The 26,518-nt window shown below is 33.6% G+C and overlaps 1 protein-coding gene across 13 annotated transcripts in view; it reads right to left on the bottom strand.

Moving 5' to 3' along the window:
* Nucleotides 1-26,518, bottom strand: part of LOC131544786 (Fc receptor-like protein 5) — a 273,713-nt gene that overhangs the window by 232,173 nt on the left and 15,022 nt on the right. For 11 of the 13 annotated variants that reach the window (XM_058783233.1, XM_058783235.1, XM_058783241.1 and 8 more), the window contains 8 exons: nt 25,688-25,927; nt 24,622-24,867; nt 12,226-12,510; nt 11,396-11,665; nt 10,405-10,662; nt 7,841-8,110; nt 6,825-7,082; nt 4,415-4,684 (listed from right to left, as the gene is read on the bottom strand). In XM_058783233.1, coding sequence (XP_058639216.1) covers nt 4,415-4,684; nt 6,825-7,082; nt 7,841-8,110; nt 10,405-10,662; nt 11,396-11,665; nt 12,226-12,510; nt 24,622-24,867; nt 25,688-25,927 — 2,097 coding nt within the window. The remainder of the gene's footprint in view (nt 1-4,414; nt 4,685-6,824; nt 7,083-7,840; nt 8,111-10,404; nt 10,663-11,395; nt 11,666-12,225; nt 12,511-24,621; nt 24,868-25,687; nt 25,928-26,518) is intronic. The other 2 variants (XM_058783236.1, XM_058783237.1) reach the window with 2 other exon arrangements.

The following is a 26,518-nucleotide window of genomic DNA, read 5'->3' as shown; positions in this document are numbered from 1 at the left end:
TATATATATATATATATATATATATATATATATATATATATATATATATATATATATTATTATTTTTTTTTTTTACCATGGTATTGAGGTGTTATATGTGTGGTCATGATTTAAATTTATGCTTCTATGGGAGACCAATGCTTAATAAAAAAAAAAAAAAAAAAAAAACGTGGTCAGAATAAATTTAACCATATAAAACTGAGGTTACTACAATTTGTACAGATGTTACTGATTTTGATAATGAACAAAAATTTACCTCTGCATCCTAATTCAAGCTACTATCAAATGTGAATTTCTAAGAGACAAAAAAGTGATTATTATTATTATTATTAATATTATCAGGCAAACCAAACCTGTTTCTTGATTTGAAACAATATCACTCATTAGAACATGCAGCACCTAAGAAATTAATTTTTCTAGTTAAATATTTATTTTGTAAAGGAAAATTAATGGTCTGGTTTCTACAACTTTCACTTTGGAGCAAAATTCTGCCTTTAAACTCGAAAGAAATAAAGATTTGACATTTATCGTGATAATTATCGATATCGACTGATATGAAACATTTTTTTGGGGTCATATCGCCCCCAGCCCTAATCTGACTTGTTTCAGAGCCAGCTGTATTTAAACCCTATTCATATTTGTTTAACTGATTCAATCTAATAGTTTTGACAGTTAGCAGATTTATATTGATTCTAATTAATCGGAGTACATACATTTATGAAAAAATATATCATTTAAATAAAGTCAATTATATGCAAATACTTAATTTAAAAAAATTGTGCCAAAAATCTTTTTTTTGAGTATATTATTTTCCCAAAGTTTGCATGCCTGTAACTCTGAAAGTTATTTTAATATCCTTCTAGATTCTCATTCTTAATAAACTTTCCTTTTGAGATCTTAATTTTCAAGGCCCTATTGTTCATTCTCATAGATATGGGGATATCACAGCAGCTCCATGTTTAGTGATCGAAAATCACAACTGATACTTTGAAGAGTTTAAAGAGAAATGTCTGAAGAATAAATAATGTTGGAAAATCTTGTTTCTTTCTATCAAAATAATTGCATATAGAACAATCTCGCTGAGTACCAAAAATCCACTGAAAATGGTTGAGGCATAATTACTTTCTTGTAAATACACCTTTAAGAGCATCTATATTTGAATAATCTTACAAATGTTTGTAAAATTAGATTTTGTTTATTTTAACAGCTTCTGAAGCTACCAAGAGTTCAAATACACAGCATTATAACAACACATTACTGCACTGACATCCCGATATAAATGAGACTAAACCATATAGAGCCTTAAAAATGAACACTCTGAAAGGAATGTTACATGAGAACAAGAATCTAAAATGACATTAAGATATATTTAACACTTCCTGAATTAAATACTTGGAAACTTAGGAAGAATGTTTTCGGGAGCGAGGTGTGTTATGTTCAATTGCTTTGAGGGAAACAAGATTCAATTCTAGTTTCAGTATTATTTGTTCTCCAGACATTCGTCTTTAAACACAATAACTAATAGCTGTTTAAAAAGTTACATACATTTAGTTATTGACCACTTAAAATTTGGTAAAATTCAAAAGTTTGGATCCGGAGTCACACTGGTGTCCCGATATCTCTGGGACTGAACCATACAGGCCTTAAACATGAAGATTCCAAAAGAAAGTTTATTAAGAATGAGAATCTAGATGGATATTAAAATATCTTGAATTATTTAAGAGTTGCAGGTATGACAAGTCTGGAAAAAATATATATTTATGGCACTCAGGTATGTTTTATGCAGTTGAGCTGATAGGAAAAGAAAGAGATACATTTCTAGTCTCAACATTTTTTTGTTCTTTAGATATTCCTCTTTAAGAAAAAAATATATCAGCTGTATGAAAAGTGATCCACAGCTGTTGACTGCTGAAAAAGGAAAGTTTGTTAAGAACCAGAATTTAAGATATTAAGATATATTTAATACTTTTTGAGTTACAGGCATGCAAAGTAAAAAAAAAAAAAAATCATGTTCTGAGGAGGCAACATCTATTCTCTGGGCCTCGACCTCGAGAGAAGATCTGCTCCCAGATTCACTGGACCTGGGATATGTGACGCCCCTGCACTGCATACATCAACTTGTTCTACACCCAAAGAAAAATGCTGTCCGTCCTGATGACCACACGACCGTCCCAAATGTCCAGAAGGAAACAGCACAAAAACGACAAAAAAAATCTTCAGGCAACTTGAAGTGTTTTTTGCCATTTTTGAACCGTTACCATTAGCATATAATAAAACACAAATGGATAAAGTCAACAGATTTTAGTAACAGACCTACAAATCTCTGTGTAAAAATAAAGTAATGGTCCTTCCAGCTTTTTAAAGTCATTTTTAAACATTTACAACACCGGCACTTCTGTATATTTTAGTGTGAGTAACTGCTCAGATGACCCTCTCAGGCCACAAGGACAGGTAAACTGTGTCTTCATAATGTCAAAGGTCATTTCTATCCTGACCTTCATCTGACTGAGAACAAGTCTGATCAAGTCTCTGAGCTTTGTTAGATACTCTGACAGTTATTCAGCTGCAAATAGTGAAGGGCAGCAGCTCACTGCAATGAACTGAAAATGTCTGTTAGATAAAGAGCTACATGTACTACAACCACAAATCAGAAAAAGTTGGGACATTATGGAAAACGCAAATAAAAAAAGAAAGTAGTGATTTCTAAATTTACTTTGACTTGTATTTCATTGCAGACAATATGAACACAAAATATTTCATGTTTTGTTTGGTCAACTTCATGTCATTTGTAAATATACATCCTTTCCTGTCATTCAGACCTGCAACACATTCCAAAAAAACAGTTGGGACAGGCGCAATTTAGGGCTAATAATGAGGTAAACTGTTTAAATAATGATGTGATTTGAAACAGGTGATGTCAACAGGTGATTGTTATTATGATTTGGTACAAAAGCAGCATCCAAGAAAGGTCTAGTCCTTTAGGAGCAAAGATGGGCCGAGGATCGCCAGTTTGCCAACAAATACGTGAGAAAATTATTGAAATGTTTAAAAACAATGTTCCTCAAAGAAAGATAGGAAGAGATTTGGATATTTCACCTTCAACAGTGCATAACATAATTAAAAGATTCAAGGAATCTGGAGGGATTTCAGTGCGTAAAGGACAAGGGTGCAAGCCTAAACTGAACAACTGTGATCTCCGATCCCTCAGGCGGCACTGCATCAAGAATCGTCATTCATCTATAAGCGATATCATCACATGGGTTCAGGACTACTTTGGCAAACCTTTGTCAAGTACCACAATATGTAGTTACATCCACAAATGCCAGTTAACACTGTACTGTGCCAAAAGGAAGCCCTATGTTAACAGTGTCCAGAAGCGCCGTCGACTTCTCTGGGCTCGGAGGCATCTGGGACCATCACAGTGGAAACGTGTACTGTGGTCAGATGAATCAGTATTTCAGGTATTTTTTGGGAGGAATGGACGCCGTGTGCTCCGGACCAAAGAAAAGGATCATCCAGACTGTTACCAGCAACAAGTCCAAAAGCCAGGGTCTGTCATGGTATGGGGTTGTGTCAGTGCCCTTGGCAAAGGTAACTTGCACTTCTGTGATGGCACCATTAATGCTGAAAAGTACATAGAGATTTTGGAGCACAATATGTTGCCTTCAAGAAGACCTCTTTTCCAGGGACGTCCATGCATATTTCAACAAGACAATGCAAAACCACATTCTGCACACATTACAAAGTCCTGGCTGCGGAGGAAGAGGGTACGGGTACTTGACTGGTCTGCCTGCAGTCCCGACCTGTCTCCAATAGAGAATGTGTGGCGCATTTTGAAGCGCAAAATGCGACAACGAAGACCCCGTACTGTTGCCCACCTTAAGACTTGTTTGCAGGAAGAATGGGACAAAATTACACCTGAAACACTTCATCACTTGGTGTCTTCAGTCCCTAAACGTCTTTTAAGTGTTGTGAAAAGCAGTGGCAACATTACAAAGTGGTAAATGCTTTACTGTCCCAACTTTTTTTGGAATGTGTTGCAGGTCTGAATGACAGGAAAGGATGTATATTTACAAATGACATGAAGTTGACCAAACAAAACATGAAATATTTTGTTCATATTGTCTGCAATGAAATACAAGTCAAAGTAAATTTAGAAATCACTACTTTTTTTTATTTGCATTTTCCATACTGTCCCAACTTTTTCTGATTTGGGGTTGTACATGAATGAAGACTTTCTGTGATCATAAACAGCCTAATATTGTGCTCACAGTTGATTTAGTCCAATATCTGTTTAGAAACTCTTAACTACAACATAATTTAACTGGGAGGAGAAACAAACTAAACACACATTTATATGTATATCTGCTTTGTTTGGGTTAAAGAGATGTGAAGAACAGCTCAAAACACTCACCTGATACTGTCAGTGTAACTCCGTCACTCTTCTGTGTGTATGTTGGAGCTTTTCTCTGAGTTCCTCTACAGCTGTACACACCACCATGAGACGGATCCACAGATGAGATTATATAGTTCTGGTTTTGTCCTGCTCTGTAAACTTGTCCGCTGTCTTTATACCAGCTGTACTGCCAGACTCCTGTCTGCTGTATGTGACATGTGAGAGTGACCGTCTCTCCTCTGAACACACGTCTATCAGGATGAACACGAGCTACAGGTTTGGGTCTCTCTATGAAATGAGCAAAAACATACTTCACATGTCTGAAAATATTTCAGTTTAGTTATGAAATTGCTTTTGATAGTTGATGTTTAACACAAGTGTTAGTAATTTTTATGTTTACACTACCAGTCAAAAGTTCTTGAACAAGATTTTTAATGATTTTTAAAGAAGTCTCTTCTGCTCATCAAGCCTGCATTTATTTGATCCAAAATACAGCAAAAAAACAGTAATATTGTGAAAGAATTTTTACTATTGAAAATAACTGCTTTCTATTTGAATGTATTTTAAAATGTAATTTATTTCTGTGATCAAAGCTGAATTTCCAGCATCATTACTGCAGTCTTCAGTGTCACATGATCTTTCGGAAATCATTCTAATATGCTGATTTTATTATTATTATTATCAATATTTAAGACAATTGAGTACATTTTTCCAGGATTCTTTGATTAATAGAAAGAACCAAAGATCAGCATTTATCTGAAATAAAAAGCTTTTGTAACATTATAATATACCATTTTTTCATAGAAATTAATATTTTTATTTAGCAAGGATGCTTTAAATGATGATAAAGGCATTTTTAATGTTACAAAAGATGTACATTTCAGATAAATACTGTTCTTCTGAACTTTCTATTCATGAAAGAAACCTGAAAAAAATTCTACTCCGCTGTTTTCAACATAATAATAATTATAAATGTTGTTTGAGCAACAAATCAGAATATTAGAATGTGACTGGAGTGATGATGCTAAAAATACAGCTTTAAAATCACAGGAATACAGTTTTTCTCGATTGCTAACACAATTCATGAAACAATTCACCATTTTCTCACAACTATAAACACAATCTCAAAATTACACAACAACTTGTGCAAACTTTCAGGTCAAAGTCAAATATTTTAGTCAAAAACATTCACTTTTGTCAAACTTTGGCCTCAGATGACACACAAACCTGTCAAATACACAGACTATTTTCCTGCCTGGAGAACACTAGTTTACTTTCATTACACGACTGTAAAGTGATCTTACAGTAGATGAAAAGCACTAGAAAAGAAAAGTACAGAAACCAAACAACAGGATATACAGTAAACACACATTGATATATACTGTCAGTTACTGTAAATAAATTCAGCATCCTCTGCTAAGCTGCATTACAGTATTGGTAATATCCTTATTTGTTATATTATAGCAGTTTCTTAGTCTTCTGACAAAAGACTTTCTCTGCCTCCCCTACAGACGGTCGACTCTCAGTTCTGCACAAATACATGTCAGAAGTACTTGGCTACAAATCAGTTCAACAGTTATGAGTTTGAGGCCGTGTGCTGCAGTATTTACAGAACAAAGAACAGTGAAAGTTCTCTCATCTGAAGTATTGTACTGTAATTGTAATGCAAGTATAGTGTAAAACCCTGTAGATCCTTTTGATCAATCCACGCACAAGAACATGCTCAACTATAGTGATTTATATTTCATCACCAACAAATGACCTTTGACCTCGTCCCCTTTATTTTTCTTTTCTCCTTCTATTCCTCTTTGTCGCTCACTACCAGGATTCATTTTCCAAACACACATAATCACTTGTGCTCGTGTTCATATCATCCTGAGATTCTGATCTGTGTCATCAGTTGTGCTTCTTAATGTTCACACATGGATAAATGTGTGCTATTTGTGTTCATTTTGTGATTCTTGAGGTAGTTATATTGTGTGTTTGTGTTTTCTGAATGAGAACATTGTTAAACTTGTGCAAAATGATGCCATTCTTGTGTAGAGTTTTGCAGAAAACACTGAGCAGATTGGAGCATGAATGAAAACAGGTGAAATGTGTTAAAAGTTTTGAGAAACATGTCTTTGTTTCAAGAACTGTATGAATGGTTTGGAAAATTGTGCCAAATTAATAAATTATAGTGTGTTAGAAATCGTCTTTTAAAATATATTCAAATAGAAAACAATTATTTTAAATAGTAAGAAAATTTCTAAATTGTACAGCTTTTGCTGTGCTTTGGATCAACTAAATGCAGGCTTGCTGAGCAGAAGAGACTTCTTTAAAAAACATTAAAAATCTTGCTGTTAAAAAAAAAAAAAAGACTGGTAGTGTATAACAAACACATCAAGTTGCACAATAACGAAAAAGTAGAAAGTAAAACAGCTTTTACCTGTTACTGTTATCACAGCTGTATTACTGTACTCGCTGTAGTAGTTTCCTCGTTTTGCTCTGCACCAGTATCTTCCTCCATCAGAGACTCTCACAAACCAGATTGTTTTAGTTGCATCACCCGTGGAGTCAGTGTTTGAGTCTTTTCTCCAGATAATTGTCCATCCAGTTAACTGTCCCACATCACAGCTCAGAGTAACTGTGTCTCCAGTGAACACTGAACTCTGGGACTTTACAGTCAGAGTCGGTCGTGGTTTATCTGTAAGTGACATTGATGCAGTGTTGAGTTCACTTATAGCTGTTATTGGTCATATTTTTCATTAGTCTTCTTTCTGTATCGATTTATTAATCAGTTGGTTGATTGATTGATACAGAAAACCATAGTTTATTTTGATTCCAGAAGGAAATCCAGTGCTTAAGTTAACCAGAGAATAATGTTAAAGTCTCAGGTTTAAGGCTTTGCTTCTGTCACTTCGTCATTGCTGATGGTTAATTATTTATAAAAAGGACAAACCAGTGACAATTCAGTATTCAGATATATGTCAGAAATTAAAAGATCAGAAGCAAGTGGTAACTATTTTAAATCCTGAAGTTAATGTGAAATTTTAAACCTTACATTTCTTTTAAAACACATAAAAAAAGAGTATGCATTGAAGTTGTTTTCTATCTTCTACGTAACACATCTAATTTATTACAAGTGAATTTAAAAACGAGATTTTTTTTTTTCCACCTCCATGCATGTAACAATACTGTGATCTATTTGAAAACATATTCTGCACATTTAGTCTCAGTATTTAGTTTAGTCTCAGTGTTGTTACAGTTACAAACCCTGGTTTGGTTAATAAATAAATCATTTGAAATCATTGAAATCATTTGTATCACTATCTCTTCTTATTAAACACCATTGTGGTAAATGAAGCTAAAGGCTGCAGACACACATTAGCATAGAGAAAGAAAGAAAGAAACAAACAAAGAAAGAACAGGGATTCTGTCTGATGAACACATGAACAGACTCACCTGATACTGTCAGTGTAACTCCGTCACTCTTCTGTGTGTATGTTGGTGCTTCTGACTGAGTTCCTCTACAGCTGTACACACCACCATGAGACGGATCCACAGATGAGATTATATAGTTCTGGTTTTGTCCTGCGCTGTAAACTTGTCCGCTGTCTTTATTCCAGCTGTACTGCCAGACTCCTGTCTGCTGTATGTGACATGTGAGAGTGACCGTCTCTCCTCTGAACACACGTCTATCAGGATGAACACGAGCTACAGGTTTGGGTCTCTCTGTGAAATGAGCAAAAACATACTTCACATGTCTGAAAATATTTCAGTTTAGATATGAAATTGCTTTTGATAGTTGATGTTTAACACAAGTGTTAGTAATTTTTATGTTTACACTACCAGTCAAAAGTTCTTGAACAAGATTTTTAATGATTTTTAAAGAAGTCTCTTCTGCTCATCAAGCCTGCATTTATTTGATCCAAAATACAGCATAAAAACAGTAATATTGTGAAATATTTTACTATTGAAAATAACTGCTTTCTATTTGAATGAATTTTAAATGTAATTTATTTCTGTGATCAAAGCAAAATTGTCAGCATCATTACTGCAGTCTTCAGTGTCACATGATCTTTCGGAAATCATTCTAATAAACTGATTTTATTATTATTATTATTATTATTATCAATATTTAAGACAATTGAGTACATTTTTCCAGGATTTTTTGATTAATAGAAAGAACCAAAGATCAGCATTTATCTGAAATAAAAAGCTTTTGTAACATTATAATATAGCATTTTTTCATAGAAATTAATATTTTTATTTAGCAAGGATGCTTTAAATGATGATAAAGGCATTTTTAATGTTACAAAAGATGTACATTTCAGATAAATACTGTTCTTCTGAACTTTCTATTCATGAAAGAAACCTGAAAAAAATTCTACTCCGCTGTTTTCAACATAATAATAATAATTATAAATGTTGTTTGAGCAGCAAATCAGAATATTAGAATGTGACTGGAGTGATGATGCTAAAAATACAGCTTTAAAATCACAGGAATACAGTTTTTCTCGATTGCTAACACAATTCATGAAACAATTCACCATTTTCTCACAACTATAAACACAATCTCAAAACTACACAACAACTTGTGCAAACTTTCAGGTCAAAGTCAAATATTTTAGTCAAAAACATTCACTTTTGTCAAACTTTGGCCTCAGATGACACACAAACCTGTCAAATACACAGACTATTTTCCTGCCTGGAGAACACTAGTGAGATCAATTCAAAACCTCATTTTGGGAAACAGGAAACAATTTGGCAGTCAATGTCTGTTACAGTACACAGCATAAATAGAGCGGTGCAGATACAGTAGAATTCAGCAATAAACTTTAACAAAAGTTTACTTTCATTACACTACTGTAAAGTGATCTTACAGTAGATGAAAAGCACTAGAAAAGAAAAGTACAGAAACCAAACAACAGGATATACAGTAAACACACATTGATATATACTGTCAGTTACTGTAAATAAATTCAGCATCCTCTGCTAAGCTGCATTACAGTATTGGTAATATCCTTATTTGTTATATTATAGCAGTTTCTTAGTCTTCTGACAAAAGACTTTCTCTGCCTCCCCTACAGACGGTCGACTCTCAGTTCTGCACAAATACATGTCAGAAGTACTTGGCTACAAATCAGTTCAACAGTTATGAGTTTGAGGCCGTGTGCTGCAGTATTTACAGAACAAAGAACAGTGAAAGTTCTCTCATCTGAAGTATTGTACTGTAATTGTAATGCAAGTATAGTGTAAAACCCTGTAGATCCTTTTGATCAATCCACGCACAAGAACATGCTCAACTATAGTGATTTATATTTCATCACCAACAAATGACCTTTGACCTCATACCCTTCATTTTTCTTTTCTCCTTCTATTCCTCTTTGTCGCTCACTACCAGGATTCATTTTCCAAACACACATAATCACTTGTGCTCGTGTTCATATCATCCTGAGATTCTGATCTGTGTCATCAGTTGTGCTTCTTAATGTTCACACATGGATAAATGTGTGCTATTTGTGTTCATTTTGTGATTCTTGAGGTAGTTATATTGTGTGTTTGTGTTTTCTGAATGAGAACATTGTTAAACTTGTGCAAAATGATGCCATTCTTGTGTAGAGTTTTGCAGAAAACACTGAGCAGATTGGAGCATGAATGAAAACAAGTGAAATGTGTTAAAAGTTTTGAGAAACATGTCTTTGTTTCAAGAACTGTATGAATGGTTTGGAAAATTGTGCCAAATTAATAAATTATAGTGTGTTAGGAATCGAGGAAAACTGTAAATTGTATTTTAAAATATATTCAAATAGAAAACAATTATTTTAAATAGTAAAAAATATTTCTAAATTGTACAGCTTTTGCTGTGCTTTGGATCAACTAAATGCAGGCTTGCTGAGCAGAAGAGACTTCTTTAAAAAAAAACATTAAATATTGCTGTTAAAAAAAATAAAAAGACTGGTAGTGTATAACAAACACATCAAGTTGCACAATAACGAAAAAGTAGAAAGTAAAACAGCTTTTACCTGTTACTGTTATCACAGCTGCATAACTGTACTCGCTGTAGTAGTTTCCTCGTTTTGCTCTGCACCAGTAATTTCCTCCATCAGAGACTCTCACAGACCTGATTGTTTTAGTTGCATCACCCCTGGAGTCAGTGTTTGAGTCTTTGCTCCAGTGAATTGTCCATCCAGTTAACTGCTCCACATCACAGCTCAGAGTAACTGTGTCTCCAGTGAACACTGAACTCTCAGGATTTACAGTCAGAGTCGGTCGTGGTTTATCTGTGAGTGACATTGATGCAGTGTTGAGTTCACTTATAGCTGTTATTGGTCATATTTTTCATTAGTCAGTTGGTTGATTGATTGATACAGAAAACCATAGTTTATTTTGATTCCAGAAGGAAATCCAGTGCTTAAGTTAACCAGAGAATACTGTTAAAGTCTCAGGTTTAAGGCTTTGCTTCTGTCACTTCGTCATTGCTGATGGTTAATTATTTATAAAAAGGACAAACCAGTGACAATTCAGTATTCAGATATATGTCAGAAATTAAAAGATCAGAAGCAAGTGGTAACTATTTTAAATCCTGAAGTTAATGTGAAATTTTAAACCTTACATTTCTTTTAAAACACATAAAAAAAGAGTATGCATTGAAGTTGTTTTCTATCTTCGACGTAACACATCTAATTTACTTCAAGTGAATTTAAAAACTAGATTTTTTTTTTTCCACCTCCATGCATGTAACAATACTGTGATCTATTTGAAAACATATTCTGCACATTTAGTCTCAGTATTTAGTTTAGTCTCAGTGTTGTTACAGTTACAAACCCTGGTTTGGTTAATAAATAAATCATTTGAAATCATTGAAATCATTTGTATCACTTTCTCTTCTTATTAAACACCATTGTGATAAATGAAGCTAAAGGCTGCAGACACACATTAGCATAGAGAAAGAAAGAAAGAAAGAAAGAAAGAAAGAACAGGGATTCTGTCTGATGAACACATGAACAGACTCACCTGATACTGTCAGTGTAACTCCGTCACTCATCTGTGTGTGTGTTGGTGCTTCTGACTGAGTTCCTTTACAGCTGTACACACCACCATGAGACGGATCCACAGATGAGATTATATAGTTCTGGTTTTGTCCTGCTCTGTAAACTTGTTTGTTGTCTTTATACCAGCTGTACTGCCAGACTCCTGTCTGCTGTATGTGACATGTGAGAGTGACCGTCTCTCCTCTGAACACACGTCTATCAGGATGAACACGAGCTACAGGTTTGGGTCTCTCTGTGACATGAGCAAAAACATACTTCACATGTCTGAAAATATTTAAAAATATTCCTGCAACCTAAATGATATTGCATTTGTTATTTGATGTTAGCTTTAGTGACAGTGCATTGTTCATGTATGCCAGTAATTTCCATTAAAATAAAACACATTAAATTGTCTTCCAGTGAAAAAGTATAAAGTTTTTAGTAGCCAGTTGCTAGAGGCGTATGATATTATCAGGTGAGCTAATGTTGCAACTATTTTGAAACAGTTGGATAAAATAAATCTGAATTGTTTTAAGATTACACTTGAAATTAAAAGGATCTCAACATTAAAATGTGTTTTGAGACCCCTGCAATCAGTTTCATTTTGTTTTGCTCTCTGTTTTAAACACAATAACACATCCTGTGTGAACGGCCACTTAAAAGTTAAAAGAGAGATTTGACATAATAAACCTCAAAAGATGAGTGACAAGCATATTTATCATCAGAGTGAATGTGTATCTCAGAGTGAAAGTCTCTCGTCTGGATCTGTGATCAAACATGTAGAGTTCAGGAGGTCACTGATATTCAACTCACCCGTCACAGAGAGATAAACAGCAGAGCCAACATTTGTTGAGACTGATCTTCCATCTATGTGTCCTTTACACCTGTAATAACCCTGATCAGATGTAGTTACTCCAATAATACTGAGAGTGTCTGTGTTTACAGTGTAACGATCAGACGTCTGTGACATTGCACTGTCTTTAAACCACTCATATCTCCAGTCACTGTGATCAGACTCTATAACACACTTCAGATTGACTCTCTCTCCGGTGAATACAGATCTGTCTGGTGTCACAGTCAGTGTAGATGTGGGTAAAGCTGTTAAGACAGATAAAACAAAGCGGCTCAAACAGTGACAAAACATTAAAAAAGGGCTCCATGCGAATACAAGAAAGAAATGTAAAGAGTGGGAGAGTATCATTAACTTTTTTTTTTTGTTACTTTTTTTTTTTTTAAAAGAGGATGAATAACAGGTTTATAAATGCAACACAGTGCACACAATACAACACAATTGTATAAAGATATCAATACATTTTAAATCATTTAACCTTCAGTACAGAATGATCTGTAAATTGTTGGTGGGCTACAGTCATCTTACTAAAAGCTCTTATTGCTTTTGTTTTCTTTCTTTCTATTTTTAATTCTGGTTAGATCTTGACTAATTCCCCAATAATGGATTTGCTATTTCTGTATTTATAGGGACACAGTTAAGCAATATCACACAAGCAAAGGCGATGTTATTCCCTGAATACCAACACTTTGCAAATGTTGTATTTGATTTTATAGAACAGCTGACTAAACAAGAAGTTAATATCCAAAGAAAGCCGCGTCAGGATCTTTGCACCTCTGGGCACTGTGTTTGGTTGCTGAATGCAATGCTCTCTCTAAGCACTTGTGCCGCGCTGAAGTAATAATGTGCCGCACACATAGGGTTGCCACCTTCAGCGAAGCAAAATAAGGGACACCCATTCACGACCCCCACAAAAAAAACAAAAAAACAAGGATATATGATCAGCGAGGAACTCATAGCTCAACAGTAAACCATGAGAAAACATGCTCAAGTATGTAGATTTGCAACAGAACACAATAATATTGTTATTTTAAATTTCATTATTTATAATTATTAATTATTGTTAGTCTTTTTTTTGACAGTTCTACAGCTGTTACCTGGATGAGATTCATTTTTATTATTTCTTTATTTATTTTATTAATTTGCTTAAATTAGGACTTCATTATTATGTAATTATTTGTCCCATTTTTATCTAAATAATTTAGCTTTTTTTGTTTAACTTTTTAAAATTCCAAATTGTAAAAGATTATTTACTATGTATATATTTATGATTAACATAAACAATAAATTACTAAATATGGGTCTAACATTAATTATAATCTATTAGTTCATCTGTCTAATCATGTCTAAAAATATAATAATTATGTCAACCAAGCTCTGATAATGTATGGAATATTATATTAACAGACTATCCAGATTTTAATAAAACAATTTAGAAGGTACTTTAAAGATATTGTTCACCCAAAAATTCTGGCATAACTGACCCAGGTTTTTATAAACCTGCATGAAGTTGTTTCTTCTGTTGAACACAAAAGAAGATACTTTGAAGAATGTGTGTAACTAAACAGCTTCTGGTCCTCAGTAACTTCTATAGTAGAGAAAAAAATACTATCAGAGTCATTGTGACCAGAAACTGTTTGGTTACCCACATTATTCAGATTATCTTCTTTTACAATACACATGTGTATTGTGCAAACTGTTGCCTACTTCATAGAGATGTTTAGATAACTATGTAAGAATTCACGTTCCCTTTTTTGGGGGGGGGGATATTTAGCTTTCAGATCAGTTTAAATGCTTCATTTAGGTTTTTTTTTTTTTTATTCTATTCTGTTCTATTCTATATCCATGGACGGCGCTAGGGAGGGGCTAGCAGGTGCTCCAGCATCCCCAAGAAAAACCAAAGCACCCCCATAAAAATGAAATAAAATAAAAACATTTGACTCAACTACTGCAATGCAATAGGCTACAACGTGACGTGATTTGCAGTCGCACGTAATGTCAGCATTTTATTTTAAAAATGGATCGGTTCAATTGTGCCAAGTAGGCCTGCCCCGGACTAAAGATTTTTCTAGTCAACTAGTCGCACATTTATATTAAATTGATTTGTATAATAACCTAAACCATCCTTTAATATAAGCATTTAGGCATATTATAGCCTATTCCGCACTCAAGCGCATTTGAGTTTTCTGTCATTCAGTTTGAAATAAATTGTAAAAGCTCCGTGCACATTTTACTTTCACTTTTAAATTAGCAGTAAATTCGGCATCAATTGCTTGAATTCAATTCAAAATGCAAAGTCAGCAACACCGAAGCTCCAAAAGTATCAAAGAAATTTATTTTTAAAAAATTTGCTCGAAACGTAACACACTATGCAAATTTGAAAAAAAATAAATTTAGAATCACACAGTTTAAGTAAAATAAAAATCAGCAAATACTGTGGAACCAAATAAATGAGAACCGAATGTTAAAAAAAAATAAAATAAAAATAAACTTCCAATATCACCTTATAGGCTAAATGGCAGGTCAACAGGCTTTTCCAAAATCCAAAATATTTTTAAAACAGGCGCTTTTACATTTAGTTTTGAAACTCTTCTGCCATCGTCTTGTCTCTCACCTCACTCTTCTTGTCAGTCAGCTCGACTCACTCATGTGATAAATGAAATCTGGTCTGTCATGCGCGACTGTCGTTCGTTCGGTGTGCTGCATTGAGCAGCCGCGTTTAGTTCTAATTGTTGTGTCTGTTCTCTAAACTGAACTAAAGTATTTTTATTACTATTAAAAAAAAAATCAAAATGACGGTGAGGGACGGTGCTTAACACCGGTATTACCGCCAACACTGTTGCAGCAAGCCTAATGCACCTATACTACATAATCAGAGAAGATTTTTTTTTAAGTTTTCAAGATTTCTGCAAATTTATTTGTTATGTCTGTGAACTGGTTCATTGTTGTGAGCGCTCCATTCACGGAGACTGCATGAGGTGACAGAAAGCACATCCAAAAATGACAGGAGTATTTTAAACTCATTCCTCAGGAAAAAATAAATAAAATTATTGCGCGAACGCCCCCATGTCATACAGTGGGCTACGCGATAACACTCCCACTCCACATAAACATTTGAAATGCGCCTATATAGCGATTTTATTATTCATATAAAAAATAATAATAACAACATGTTTTGGTCATATTTATTATTAATTGCCCAGCTCCCCCTGTCATTGATCTAGCACCTGCGTTCAAAATTCCCCTAGCGCCGCCCCTGTCTATATCAGTTTAAGTGTTCAGTTTGTTTTGATATTATATTAGGTATTAACCTATATTAGGTCTGTATTATAAACCTAATAAATAATTGACCTCAAAAAAGGGAATTCATGAGCAATATCTGCTTCATTTTTTCATATTATATTATATTATACTATACATACATATATTATCTTTTATTGATTGATTTATTTTTATTTATTTATTGTATTTATTTATTTATTTATTTATTTTGGAACCTGTGATACTTTTTTCTTTGTTTCTTTGATGAATAAAAAGTTTAAAAGAACAGAACTGATTCAAAATATAAATATTTTCTAACAATATAAGTTGCTGAATAAAAGTTTTTTTTCTTTCTTTTTTAATAAATTAATAGAGAAAATGTACTGACCCCAAACTTTTGAATAGTAGTGTGTATTGTAACCCAAAATTTCTATTTTGAATAAACAGTTCTTTATAACTATTTATTTATCAAAGAATCCTGAAAAAAGTATCACAGATCCCAGAAAATATTAAACAGAGTTTCCAACATTATAATGATTTCTGAAGGATCATGTGACACTGAAGACTGGAGTAATGATGCTGAAAATTCAGCTTTACTTCACAGGAATAAATTATGTTTTTAAATATGTTAAAATAGAAAACTTTTATTTTAAATTGCAATAATATTTCACAATATTGTGTGAAATAATGTTCAGTATTTTTGATCAAATAGATACAGCTTTGATGATCATAAGAAACTTCTTTAAAAAAAACCTTAACTGATCCCAAACTTTTGAACAGCTGTGTACTATCCTGTAAAACAAATTACAGTAAATACAGTAAATACATCACTTAGCACATTAAAGGTAAATGTTACACTGTAAAAAAAAATCTGTTAAATTTACGGTAAAATACCAGCAGCTGTGGTTGCCAGAATTTTACCGTGAAAAATAAGGTAGCAACATTTTAGGATTTACCAAACTTTTTAAATTTACAGTGAAAAACCGTATCTCATTAACTGATACAATGCTAATATACAAACCTTTCAGTTAACTAATTTTATTTGCAGAAACTGACTGCACTTAAATTGTCCAACTGCCATTTGTTTATAAACTAATATTTACAATGTTTAATTAATGTGAGCATAAGGATATTAAGAACTATTTTACTTGAGTCCATGAAGAAAAACCTACTGATTTATGCAAAGTTATTAAAAGCATCAATTCAACTCAAATCTTTTGCAGATAACAACAGGACACATGCATGTGCGATTACAATTAGTGAAGAGATTCCCACTACAGAGTTTTGAAGTTAATGAGATAATTAATTGACTAATTAAACAAGGATTGAGCTTTAGTGAAGTAGAATCACTAAAGGAAAGAGAAACTGAAATAAAACACATTAAAACTCCACAAACAGCATCACCAGCTTCTTATTACTAACCACTTTGACTTTATTTCTGTCATATGTGTACAAAAGCTCTTATTCAGATTGTAGGTGTTGTACTTTCATTTGAAGTCACCATATTGGCGATCAGTGGTTGATTTAGTTGTGCTCTTGAACCTTGACGTTTTTAAATTAGTTTTTCTTTGTTGCTTTGATTAGCAAACCAAAAGAGCCTGTGATGAGAAAAAGACTGATGTTTGTGATGTCAAAACCATCATGATCTAATCTAATTCACTGATTTTGCCCAATGTTTAATCTCTTATTAAATATGTGATATGTTAATACACTTAAATTGCACCACTGATACTACAGCAATCAAATGTTGTTTTAAACAGTTAAGCACAATATGCACAAATAAATGTATTGAACTATGGCAGAACTTAAACACACACAGACATCAACAATCAGGTGACAATCAAAAATTATAAAAAAATAATCAGTTCAGTCTGAACATCACAAAACAGTCTACTGAAAAGTCACAACCAAAACAACACCAAAATAAAAGCAAATAAAATAGTAAGAACATTCAGCTGCCTAATTTATTCATGCTGCAATGCATGCTGGGAGTTTTGTTCTGGCACCCAGCATGCTTTGCGGCATGAATTGTTTTTGTTTTTTTTATTAATAGTCACCATTGTTGAGGTTCATGTGCTGATTCCTGATGTCTGTGTCTAAAGGGTGCTGTAACTCTGAAGGTTTTGTATATAAAGTATTTTTATATTCGTTTCTTGAACTTATCTTGTAGAGAAATATAGCTACCATAAACGGTATGAAATGAATTACAAATCACCCATATCGTTTGAGATCAATGAATCAGGTCATTAGATGATGACATCACCATCAACAGTTAACCAAAACTACTCAACAACAATTTCTTTTGGATTTTGTTTTGTCCCAACAAAGGTGGATCATACACACAGTTACAAGAACCAGAGAAAAGCTAACATTAAAGAGTCAAGGGTCAAGAGCCCAACAAAAGCAACCACTGATCGCCAAAATGGTGAGATAAAACAAAACAAAACATTTGAAATAAAATATAAACCTCTGTTAATATGACATAAATGAAGTCAAACTGGTTAGTAATAAGTGGAGCTGGTGATGCTGTTTGTGGAGTTGTTTAATCATCCTCTGCTGTTTTATTTCAGTTGATTTCATTTGAGGCTGTGGCTGTATGTCAGTTATAGTTTTGTTTCTTGTTCTTTCCTTCAGTGATTGTGTTTGTTAACAGCAGGTGTTCATCAGTGTCTGAATTCACTCATATGTTCTCAATCACTCTGTCTAGTGGACTATATAGTGAAGTAATGTAGGACTAGTGATGAGGGTGTAGGGAGTGGTTTCAGACACAGTCTATGAATGTCGATTCTGAGGCTACTTTCTCAAAAACAAAGGTTAGATCTATTACAGTTATTCACTGTATATAGTAAGAAAACTTACTGTTAATCATTTAACAGGTTTTTACTGTGGCATTTTTACAGTCTTTTATCATTAAAATCACGATAATTTTTTACATGTTTTTGCTCAGGTGACCAAAATGTCCGCCCAATAGAGAAAAGTTTTGCTCAGCAAGAAAAAAATAATAAATAAATTGAGGGAACGAATTAGTGTTTTTTTAATGAATTGATTCAATGATGCACTCATTAATAATGTTACTTGCTGCCACAGTTCAAGTGTGTAAGTTAAGCACCCTCTTTTTTAAATGAATTATTGTTTTTCTTCTGCTGCTATTAAGGCTTACTGTATGATAGACCGTGTAAAATGTCTGAATAGAATGTAAATTGTGTAATATGTACTAACCTTACTTTCTGTGTTATGACTGCAAGCAATATCACTATGCTGGGCTTGACATTAACTTTTTTGCTCACCATCCACTGTGGCTAGTGGTTTTCCAAAATTACTAGCCACTCAGCATTTTCAACGGCCATAATTTTGTTGCTGGAAAATTGTATATGATTAAAGTTCACGACTGCATACTAAAATGTTCTTAAATTGATTTCCAGGTCATTTTTGCCTATATAAAAGGCAGTATTCTTACTAATCTTATTAAATGCATGCATAATTTTTCATATCAAACAGTTAAATACATCTTACTAATAATTACAGTTATTATAACGAGACAATTTAGGACTGTTACCAATCAAATGAAATCAGACTCAAAACTCTCTGCAGAATAAAGTGAAGCAGCTGAAGTGCCATTTAGATGCATTTTTACACAAACAAATGTAATGAATCTCAAATGCAGCATGCCATGAATGCATTTACGCTGCAAAATTACAACTGCATAAATAATGTTATGTTTAAAATTACAATTTTAAATGAAAACTTTTTGATTTGATTGATTGATTCGTTTGATACACATTTAGTAACGAAACACTGCGTGTGTTGCTCAGAGGTGCGCGACTAATGCTGTGATCTTTGTTTGGAAATATTTTTGTTAAATCGAGCACAAACAGTCAGCACTGACTGAGTCTAAAATTTAAGTAACTTAATATTAACTACTTGTTTGAATTCTTGCATAAAATCAATGTTACATTTGCAGTCATTGCTACTGGTTTTCAGGGTAAACTGCATTCTTTTTGATTGTGTCATGTTGTTTAACTAGGCTATATCATATGTTATAACTATAAAAACTACATTTTTACTGCAGTATGTTTCTTCTGTGTGCAGTTACATTAATTTGTTTTGATTTCTTCACGAGATTCTTTCACACACATGCAGGCTGTGTGAGCCTCAACTGCGTGACCTTGTCACTGTCAGTCAGGGACGTACACAGACATTTTGAGGGGCAGGGGCTCAAGTGGAAAAAAGGGCACTTCTCATATTTATTTATTTATTTCTAAACAAAACATTAAATATATTAGGGATGTGCAATATTGACAAAAAATATCTCAATATTTTCTGGGATTTTATCGATAACGATAGACAATATTTTGCTGAGTGTGTTATTGTGCTGATATCTTAAGGACTACCGTGGACAGCTGACTTCTAAAGGTTTTGATATTCTGCATATTCAGTTCACAGCAGTGATAGAAACTAATCTTTTCCAATAAGTTTAAATTGATTTTTTACATTTATTTTTACCTTTAAAGCCCTGCATGAGTGTGCATCATATTTTCAGTCAAATTCTTAAACTGAATCAGTCAATTAGAATGAGTCATTTAAGCTGTTACCAAACAAATGAAATCAGTATTGACAAAATTAATCTTTGCAATGCAGAGAAAACACAGAATCTGCATTCAAATGGGTATTTAGATGCATTTACACACTGTTTAATGCAGGACATGAATGCATTTAACCTGCAGTTACAAATGCATTAATAATGTTTTGATATTTTAAACATAAAACGTTGAATACTGATATTTAAAATTATATATTTTAAAAAAAAAAGAGAAAAGATACTTTAAATGTGAAATTAAAACTGCCAGTAGGTGACAGCAAGTCACTGTTAATAAGTGAGTCATTGCGACTGAACCGAATCATTTAAACGGTTGATTCATTCAGGAACAAAACAGCTGTTGCTCAGAGACGCAAATTTAAATGATATTTGTTGGCGAAATAGAGCAAAAACAGTCAATATTGTGTCTAAAATGTAAGTGTGTTAATATTAAATTCTTGTTTATTGAACTGCTGTATAAAATCAATATCACATTTGTAATCATGTTGCTTTTTGGTGGAAAAAAAACGTCAGGCTTCACGTGATGCTGATTATATATGAAATTATGTAAATATACACATTTCTGCCCCCATATATTGAAATTTGTGATCATTCTTAATCTAAATGCATTTTAATAAACTGAATCATGCAGCGAAAGTCTAAAGTAGGTTAGTATCTGGTCTAACCTACTAGACTTCCTATTTGTCTTAGCTAAACTTCAGCTAACTTACATGGTAGCTCTCTCATGAGTCTTGGATGTTAGCAAGACAAATTAACTATATTTGCCTTTTGTATAATTAGCTGTAAATTCGAGGCACAGGTAGCTTAGTCTTTTGTTTTATCACCCCTCACCTCCACACCAAGACAAACACAACTGGAGAGGGAGGGAGGGCTTCACTTCTGCGGTTCTCTGCCTGTCTGTGATGTGCATGTGCGGATCAATGTGTGCTACACTGCTGTGCTGCGCGCGCCTGCGCAGAGACGCGGAGAGGAGAAAGGCGTCGGAACTCGACAGAGTCTCAACATTTCCTGACCCGACCTGATATTTTCAGTTTTTATTTGTTTGACAGGGAAAGCTGTGCGCAAGCAGAAACACACATGCACACATACATACATACATACAGTCTATTAATTTATAAAAAAAAAAAAAAAAAGAAATCACCATGCAGAAAAATGGGCACTTTCTCTCGAGGAAGAAAAAGGGCAGGTGCTCAAGCCCCCTTTTATGCCTATGTGTGCACGTGCCTGCTGTCAGTACATTAGCCAAATTTAGGCCTAACATATATAGACGGATGTACTGTATGCGCCAGTGTTCTCTGTGATTTGTGGTGTTAATTTCATATAAACTTTCATATAAAGTTTTGGTCATATGGCCCACTAATAATCGTTGTAAATAATTGTGATTACAATATTCACCAAAATAATTGTGATTATGATTTATTAAATACTCTCCTTCTGGTCAATTTTACTTGTCACAGGAAGATTCGTTGTTGTTGTTATCAAAACACACACACACACACACACACAATCTTGTTAGGCGTAATGACTCTCTATAGGCGTAATGGTTTTTATACTGTACAAACTGTATTTTCTATCACCCTACACCAACCCTACACCTAACCCTACCCCTCACAGAAAACTACTGGCAAATTTTGAATTGCATAAAATATAATTTATTATGTTTGCTAGGCCTTTTGGTTTACAGGGACACATGAAGTGTCCTCATAAACCATGTTTACATTGTAGTACCTATGTTATTATACAAATGTGTGTCCTCATGAACCATATACCTGAACACACACACACACACACACACACACACACACATATATCTGACTACGGTAACAAAGGAAGTAGATTAAAGTTTCAAATTGTAGATTTGTTCCCATATTCCTGTTTATTTTATCTATATCGAGATAAGCATAAAATGCAACTGATGTTTTCAATAGAATGGGACTGGAATTACACCTCTGTGTGTGTGTGTGTGTGTGTGTGTGTGTGTTTGTAATTCAAATGATAAAATCCAAAAATTGAGGTTAATAATAATAATAACTGCATAAATATAAAGATGCTATTTTATCAAATGATAATGATAAAAATAGAAGATGCATAATTTTTATTCTTCAGGTCATTTGACCCTCAAGGTGAGGTTTGTTATTCTGGAGGAAGGAGAGGATGATGGTTTTAATACGCAGGCTGAATTAACTAACTAAACAAATAACCATCTACATGCTTCCCAACAGTTGGGAATAGCAATAAGTCCATGTGGTGGCTTTACTTTTTATAATGTCATGAGCAATATATATTATAAAGTGCCAAACGAGAACTGATTATATAAAATGTGAATATATATATATATATATATATATATATATATATATATATATATATATATATATATATGTAAATTAGAATATATACTTATAAATATATATTCAGATTTACTTCTATATATTCACATTTTACATTTATATACAGTATATTCAGATTTATAAGTCTGAATATACAGTGGTGGCCAAAATGATTAGAACACTAGTATTTTCAGCAGCTAAAAATGGTTTTAAGTCATTGCTGTAGTGTGTCAGTGTCACGGTGCACACAGCAGGGAGGAACGAGGAACACGCAGACGAGCATAAACTTCAAAATAGGCAAGAAGGCAAGGCAAGGCAAGGCAAGGCGAGGCGAGGCGAGGCGGAATACCAAGTACACCAGACGAAAACTAATTAAACAGGCAGGAACTAAATACACATGACAATTACTAAAACACAGCTGGACAACACTTAACTAATAATCACACTTAACAAGGACAGGAACAAGACCAAATATGGACACAAGCGGCGGGAACACATGTCACACACGACAGAGGACTGACAGTCAGTAGGAAATATCAGTTTACATTTCCAAACATTTATTTGGTGAGACAGACTCAATCCAGAAGAACTGTGCAACGTCTCCAAGATGCTTTCAAGAAACCTATATATAGTCAGAATAATAAATTCACAATTTTCAATATTTTCACAATTTACATTTTTATATTCAAACTTTACAACTATATTTTAAAATGTTCTTCTATTTACTTACTTTTAACTATATATTCAGATTTACTTATATATATATATATATATATATATATATTCAGATTTACATTAATATAGTCAGATATTATTAATAATTTTCACTGAGCTATTGCATTAGCCACATTCTGCTTTAGCGTCCCATCGCTGTACTGTGTATTTAAGAAAAGGCCCTGTGTATTTCCAAGCATCACAGCATATTATATCAATGTGAATGTTATTTTGCTCCTGTAGTTTTGTTCATTTCTGGACATTATTATTTTACCCTTAGATGCATAAATGTTTTGCTAATCATTATTACATATTTGGGTCTTTAGCGACCAGGACCAATATATCCAGCACAGTGTAACGTGGGGTTTTGGGTTTTGTTTTACTTTCATGTTTTCATGTTTTTTTTTTTTGAAGTTTAGTCATAGTCCCTGTTTGTGTCATGCTTCTCTTGCCCTCATGTATTCATGCTATTGGTTCTCTTGTTCATTGTGTCTTGTTCTGATTGGTAGTCTTAGTCATGTGTTCTTTCTCTCATTGGTTGGTTCTTGTCATGTGACCTGTATTGTTTACTATAAGTAGCCATCATATTAACATTGTCTCCTGTCGTGTATTGATGTTGTAACTTGGTGAGTCTAGTTTGTTTAAGTCAAGTCTGTTTGGATTATGTTTGTATTTTGGATCACTTTGTAAATAAAGCTGCACATGGGTTCTCACTAAACTCGCCGTTCAGTGGACCCCTTGTTACACACGGGTGGATCTCTAACTGCTGCGATAGCAAAAATCTCCCTTGATATTTTAAGAACAATTACAGTAGAATAAAATAAAGCATATTTTGTTACCTTTTGAAACTTAGAAGGGTTCAATTTGAGCAGATAATTTTACCATCGCTGTCAACGTCAGAGCGCACTTCCACATTACAATCAGCATCTGGCCCTTAATCATGATCTCAACCATATTCTCAAAAATATGTTTTAATGGCTTCAAAGTCAGTATTTTATGGACAATAGCTTATTCACCACTTTCAGCATCAAATGACAGTAACATTTATTTTTCATTGCGTACAGTAATTACTCTGGAGTAAAGCCGTTCAGTTTTTGCTGATGATAATCTTTTGTTTTTATGCCTGTGTTAATTATGAGTGAAACATCATCATCATTGTGTATCAAACAGTGCCGCCTCAAAGAATAAAGATGCATTGCACTTATTGAGTCATCAGATATGTAAATATAGTTGGGCAGGAAAAATATACTTACACATTTACGTACCTCGGTCCCTATACTTTTTTTTTTTTTTTACAAACAATTAATCAGAAAACAGGCGTTATTTTATTTTTTTCTTGTTGAATTGTTTATAATGCATAGATTTAGATATATACATATATATAATGAATGAATAAATGTGATTTATATTCCAGAAAATGTGTACATATTCAAAAGGAAATCCCAATCAACACTCACCTGCTACAGTCAGATGAACAGCAGCAGTGGTGTCTGATGTCTGTGCTTCACATCTGTACTGACTCAAGTCAGACCCATCTGATGTGATGCTGTAGACTCTCTTGGTGACGTTTTTGATGACTGAACCATCTTTAAACCAGCTGTATCTCCACTGAATGTCTCCTGCTCGCTGTATGTCACATGTGAGAGTGACTGTCTCTCCTCTGAACACACGTTGATCTGGAGTCACCTTCACTGCATGTGTCACTGATAAGCATAAAAGAAAATACTGATTAAAACATCACAGTATCATGACCACTGTTATGAACTCACAACATTGGTAGGTGAAAAACACTGCATTAAATGTAAGATCTGGTTTGCTCTTAGTTTGTTTTGAAAACACTTTTTTTTTTTTGCAATTATTGGTGAAAACACAATTAAATGCTGACATTTATAATCAGGCTATGCTATTCAGACAGATTACAGTGACAAAACAGATAATAAAAAGAATAATAATAGAATAGGTAAATGGGGAAAAATATATATATACTAAAATACACAATATAACAGAAAACAGAAGGTGTTGGTATGTACAGGTATGTTATGTACAAAGGCAAGGAAATGTAAATAAGAAGTATGGTGTGTTAAATAAATAAATGCATAAATAGTGTTGTGTGTTGCACGTTTATTGCCAAGTTCACTGTTCAGGAGATGGATCGCCTGCATGAGAGAAGAATCTGTTCTTATTCTGGCTGTTCTAGTGCTCCGTGCTGTGCATCACGATACAAAAGAAACGTTCTTTACTTTACTTCTGTTTCACTTTGAATTTAAAAATGAAATTGTGACTCTCATTAATAACTGACATGTATGCAAATATTACAGTATTCAGCTCTTTAAAACAAGTCTCAAAATCACTGATAACTGGACTGTGAAGAAACATATCATGTAGTTCTGGATCTGAACAAATAATTATTAAAAATGAAGTGCTTCAGTCCTCTTATATGTGGCGGATAAAAGAATAAGAAGTGTTAAGCCACAAATATTTATTTTAAATGAGCATTAATTAGATGTGAATATGATCACTCACCTGATACAGTCAGTGTAACAGCAGCACTGATGTCTGATCTCTCTCCTCTACAGCTGTATTCACCACTGTAAGACACGGATGTGATGCTGTAGACTCTCTCAGTGGCGTCTCTGATGACTGAACCATCTCTAAACCAGCTGTATGTCCACTGCGTGTCTGTTCCTGCTCCCTGTACGTCACATGTGAGAGTCTCTTCTCTGAACACACGCTGATCTGGAGTCACCTTCACTTCATCTTTAACTGATAAACATAGAAGAAAATACTGGATGAAGTGGCATACAGTAACATGATCACTGCTACGAACTCACAACATAAATAGGTGAAAAACACTGAATTAAATTTAAGATCTGATTTGCTTGTAGTTTGTGTTGACTACATCAAAAATGTCTGTAATATTGGTAAAAACAAAATAAAACACTGACATTTATATTATGTCTACATGTATGTTATTTTGTTTTCACATATCACACAATAGCAACTTGTACATTTACAACGTGCGTAATTTTATATTTATAAAGCTGGATTTCTTTGATTGATTGATTTCACTGAATTAAACACAATGAGCTCAAAGAATAGCAATGGAGCAGAATAGTGTTTGAATCATCGCATGTGTTCTGTTTCACATTCAAGAAATAATGACTAAAATAATGACTAAAAGTGAATTGCTTCAGTCCTCTTATTAGACCAGATGTTGCTGATACAGTAGAATATAGGAAAAGTGTTGAGCCACAAATACTGATTTAAATGAGCATTAAACAGATGTGAATATAACAGCAGCACTGAAGTCTGATCTCTCTCCTCTACAGCTGTATTCACTGCAGCTCTGAAACT

Source organism: Onychostoma macrolepis, chromosome 07, assembly GCF_012432095.1.
Source record: "Onychostoma macrolepis isolate SWU-2019 chromosome 07, ASM1243209v1, whole genome shotgun sequence".
In the NCBI taxonomy this organism is placed as follows: Eukaryota; Metazoa; Chordata; class Actinopteri; order Cypriniformes; family Cyprinidae; genus Onychostoma; species Onychostoma macrolepis.
This window is presented reverse-complemented; position numbering and strand designations above follow the sequence as displayed.